The sequence below is a fragment of the Oryctolagus cuniculus genome, chromosome 10 (genome assembly GCF_964237555.1).
Source record: "Oryctolagus cuniculus chromosome 10, mOryCun1.1, whole genome shotgun sequence".
NCBI classification, from domain to species: domain Eukaryota; kingdom Metazoa; phylum Chordata; class Mammalia; order Lagomorpha; family Leporidae; genus Oryctolagus; species Oryctolagus cuniculus.
The window spans coordinates 23,657,967-23,662,786 of record NC_091441.1 but is presented as its reverse complement, the minus strand read 5'-3'; the positions used below and the strand labels follow the sequence as shown (position 1 = coordinate 23,662,786).

General features: G+C 35.8%; 1 protein-coding gene across 1 annotated transcript; it reads left to right on the top strand.

The window, feature by feature from the left end:
* Positions 1-261: 261 nt before the first annotated feature.
* Positions 262-4,266, top strand: LOC108177176 (dynactin-associated protein-like). The gene is made up of 2 exons (XM_017344284.3): positions 262-327; positions 3,883-4,266. Exons 1-2 carry the CDS (start codon positions 262-264, stop codon positions 4,264-4,266), a joined length of 450 nt encoding a protein of 149 aa, XP_017199773.1.
* The last annotated feature ends 554 nt before the right edge of the window (positions 4,267-4,820 follow it).

The following is a 4,820-nucleotide window of genomic DNA, read 5'->3' as shown; positions in this document are numbered from 1 at the left end:
ACCTGCTCATAATTCTGGAGTTATTCCTACAGATGAGATTATATTCTCTGTGCCATTTATGAAGGGAGCACATATTTCCTTTTCTCAACCTATCATAAGTTGTACAATTCAGATTGAATAGAAACTTTTCTGCAGTTTTCATAGTCCACATTTAATAAACACACAATTATTAACATAGCATAAACATAGGATTTCTTCACTTCTAACCCATAAATTCAGTAACAGTTTTGGAGTTGTGCTTGCAATACCAGCTTTCTTAGTATGAATGGAAAACAACGGCGGTATACTCTGGATACTGAACAAAACGAGGCTGAGCTTGTGAGTATGGTAAATACCTTTTCATTGTTTTCATGTCTAATTTGTTGCTATTGACCTCTGACATTTAACCCTTCAAGACAAGAAAGTTGCATTTGGTATGATATTTGTTATAACAGAATGAATGGAATCTTGAATGTCATAAGTAATCATAAGGTTGAAGGAATTGTTTAATATATAAAATAGTGCTTTCACATCACTTAAGGGCCATGTGTTAGACTTGTGGTTTAAATTTTGATATTTCAGAAACCTACTGTAAGGTACAACTAGACAAAATGTTGGTAGATGATTTGAAATGTCATGTTTATAGCAAATATTAAAAATACTACTTTTTTATGTATTTGAGTCAAACGAAAATGTTTATGATAGTTTGTTCCTCAGTAACTGTGGCCTACTTATATGAACAAAATATCCCAAAGTGGGGGAACTTGTGCTTATAATGTGTTATTCTACCAAAATACAAATACATATTTTAGGACCCTAATGACACAGTTGTAAAGGTCACAATTCTCATTCAGATGAATTACTTCATTTTACACATGAGTAATTTAGAATATTAGGAGCCTACATAGCTGGTAGCCAAGTCAGAAACTGGATGCAGGTTTCTCATGTATAATCTTCTTGTTATAAAAAATTATTTTTCCAAAGTCTTGATTATATGCTTTTAGCAAAGAAAAATAAATTCTATGATTAACTCGAGGTTATAGACAAAATAAAACAAACAGGATTTTATATAAGAATTATTTTCCAACTTGAAGTTTGTATCTCTGGTCAGTTTGAAGATTCAGTAACTAGACTACAACCACTTCATTTATATCTGTTTCATATTCCATGAAAGCTACAAAAAGTCCTTATTTTAATGACATATGTCCATCGTCATATTTACTTCTCTTTTTGCTAATGTATTAGCTATCATTTATGGTGTTTGCCTACAAAAACAAAATATTTGTGGATTCAGTACAATAAGTATAATAATAAGTTAATTATGCTAAACAGTAAGATGAACTTCTGAGATTATAAAGAAAAGGAAAGGAATGATAAGATCTTCCCATTTTTTAGTAACCTGACAACCTATAATCTCTGTTTATCTCCCAAAACTAGGTGCAGATTTCCTTTGTGCAAATATCAGATGAATGTTATGTGCTATTTTAGAACACTTGGAAAATATGGAAAAATGCATAGAATAAAAACACTCATCATCTTGTCCAGAGAAAATTCCTGCTAATATCCATCTGTACCACATGTAATATAATTTTAGCCTTTGGGTTACTTTATTTTGCCATATGAAGTTCTTATCTAATTACCTAAGCTTTTCCTCCAAAATGTCTGTGAGAATCTTAATTAGAAGTTAGGGAATTGATAGATTATAATACTGAAATTTTTATGAGAATATTTATCCAAGTTCCCTTTTTGTTGTTCTGAAAAGTTGTATTATTTTCTTTATACAAGTCCTGTGACATGTATATACTTTATTACTACTGCAAAGCAATACGCATGCCCATACACACACACAAAACATCTGCTGTTATATGTTCGTTGATAATTTTATAACTTGCCAACTTAATGAATTATTGTTTTCTTTTTCTTTTTTTTTTTGACAGATAGAGTTAGACAGTAAGAGAGAGACAGAGAGAAAGGTCTTCTTTCCATTAGTCCCAAATGGCTGCTGCAGCTGGCGCTGCACTGATCCAAAGCCAGGAGCCAGGTGCTTCTTCCTGGTCTCCCATATGGGTGCAGGCGCCCAAGCACTTGGGCCATCCTCCCCTGCTTCCTGGGCCACAGCAGAGAGCCGGACTGGAAGAGGAGCAACCGCGACTAGAACCCGGTGCCCATATGGGATGCCGGCACTGCAGGCAGAGGATTAGCCTAGTGAGCCACGGCGCCGGCCCCGAGTTATTGTTTTCAATAGATAATATGGTTGATTCTTAGTTTCTGACGGTACACTATAGTATAACTTGCATTTAATAATAATTTTGTCTTCATATTTTCGTTGTTCATACGTACAATAACACTTCAAAAAGTTAGTGAAAAACTGGACTTGTAAGTTCATTTTGGTACAAAACCTTTTTGAAAACCATGCATAAATTTTTCATCATAGACATTTTCCATAAGCATTTTGAATATACCTTAGATGCATAGAATTCAAAATGTTCACACCAAAAGTATTTTAATTTCATTTCCATGATCTTTTGAAGTAGCCTGCTATTATCCAATAATGATTATAGGAGAAATTCTTCACTCTTTCTGTGTGTAACAACTTATTTTTGTGCTGTATATAATGTTGGTCTTCCTTCTGAAGTAAACATTCTTTACAGGAATTATTCATTTACTTTTATTGAGGTTTATTTTGTTTTGTTTTGTTTTTTTTTTTTGCTTTTGAATGCTGAAATACATTAAATGATACTTGGGTAACCATTAAGATGATTATTTTATTTTCCATATTGGATCATTTCATATGAAAATTATAATGTATAGTTCATATCATTAAACCATTATTACAGTTGCAAATTCTCCTAGAATTTGATTACTTCTTTGTTTTATGTGTACTGGATTTACATTATTTTATATTCTTATGTTCCTGCATAAGATAAATGTTCATCATCCTTAATAATTGGATTTCTATTGTTTATTTATTTATCTACTTATTTCACTTCAGTTACCCAGAAATCCATACAGCTCAAATGGAGGGACACACTGTGGTTGCAGAGTGACAATCCAGCCACAATTGGTAAGGTTTGGGGACAGAGCAGGGGAAGGGATGGCTTTCATTCTTTGAAATAATGGTGGAAATAGGCCAGGCGCATCTTCTCCGTCAACCCCTCTGCAGGGCTTGAGTTGCTACCATGTGATCGCTAACCTGGGACCCAAGATCCCTAACAGTGCATCAGTTCTGGATTCTATTCCTTGAAGATTCTTTCTACTCCACAACAGAGCTAATTGCTTTTTTCTGTTTTGATATATTTTTCAAACTCAATTAAATTCCCTTGATTTGTGTTTAATGGATAAAACGTATTTAATAAAAACTGTTCCAATTACAAACTTTCAACTTGTAATTCAAAAATTGAAATAACATAATGAGCAAAACAAAACCAAACCCTGACATTTTCCATTACCCAAATATGACCAATCTAAATGTCTTGATATGCCTTCCCATTATTTTTCTACCCACTTACACTAGTTAGATAATTTAATTTATATTGAGATGTTAGTAGCTGATAATAACTTAATGTAATATATTCCCGAGGCAATCTATTTATATTCAAAAATGAAGACTTCTTGTGGTATAAGAGGATAACAAAGGAGATATTTTGTCCCCAAGATGCATATGCATCTTTGTGTCTACATGTCCTGAACATCCACACTCTTGTGTTTGTATATGTGGGTGTGTGTATGAGAGAGTTAGAGAGAGAGAGAGAATGCGAAAGAGAAGGAAACAGCTGAAAACTTTGTTTTAAATAACAGCATTTGAATTAATAAAAAATGTTATTTTTATTGCAATTGAAAACAGTTACCTAAGTCACTACAATGGAATGTGATGAAGCATCCTCTTTTTATAAATCTTTTCAGGTTACAGAAAATCCGTGGTCACTCTTGAAAACATTCCTAGTGTGTCTGTTGGCCTGTCTAATCTCCACAACACTTGTGGTTCTTGTAGTGTATTTTGTCCACTTCGGCAGGCCCACCAGCAACACCACCATCATCATTCAGCCAGATGGGAAGTCCAGTCAAGTGACTTTCACCCCTGCTTCTACCCCATCTGCTGCCTCCTCACCTCCACCTGCTGCTTCTACCCCATCTGCTGCCTCCTCACCTCCACCTGGGTCTCAGAGCACCCCGCCTTCTACTCCCGTGACCAGCCAGAGCTCCTCTACCACCGCAGCCCCATCTACCCTGGAGTCAACTAAAACCACAACAGTGGACCACGAAGTTATCATTGACTATGACAAATGACATGTTTGCACAGTCACCCTGCTCAAGCCGGTCAATGCCCTCACCCTGAAGAAGACACGCCCAAACGTCTCTCTTCCCTGTCCTGACATTCTAAAGAATTTGGCTTTGTGAGATATTGCCCATTCTGCTCAGTTCTTTGCTTGTTCCCCGTAGGATGATGACTCAGTCTTGCGCACGGTAATGTTCAAATAATTGGAACAGAAAAAATTCAGTGGAGCCTGGGAGACTGATCAAAGCTAAGGCACAAAGTATTCTCTTCCTCTGTCCTGTCCAACCAACTTGTTCTCACTAATGAGGACTTCTCTTGATGCAGAGGCTGCCAGGCGGGCCCTGCTCTACTCAGCTCCCTCTGTGCTGGCCCTGAAGCCAGTGGTTACCATGAGGCTACTATGGATTCTCTCTCAGTCTCATGTACTTCACTGTTTTTAGTATTTGCATGCCGGTAGGGAAAGAAACAAATGTTCAATTTAAGCAATTAAATAGCATGATTTATTCTCATACTTTCTAGTCATTATAGAATGTTTCCCTCTATCAGAGAATTCAGAAACAGGAAG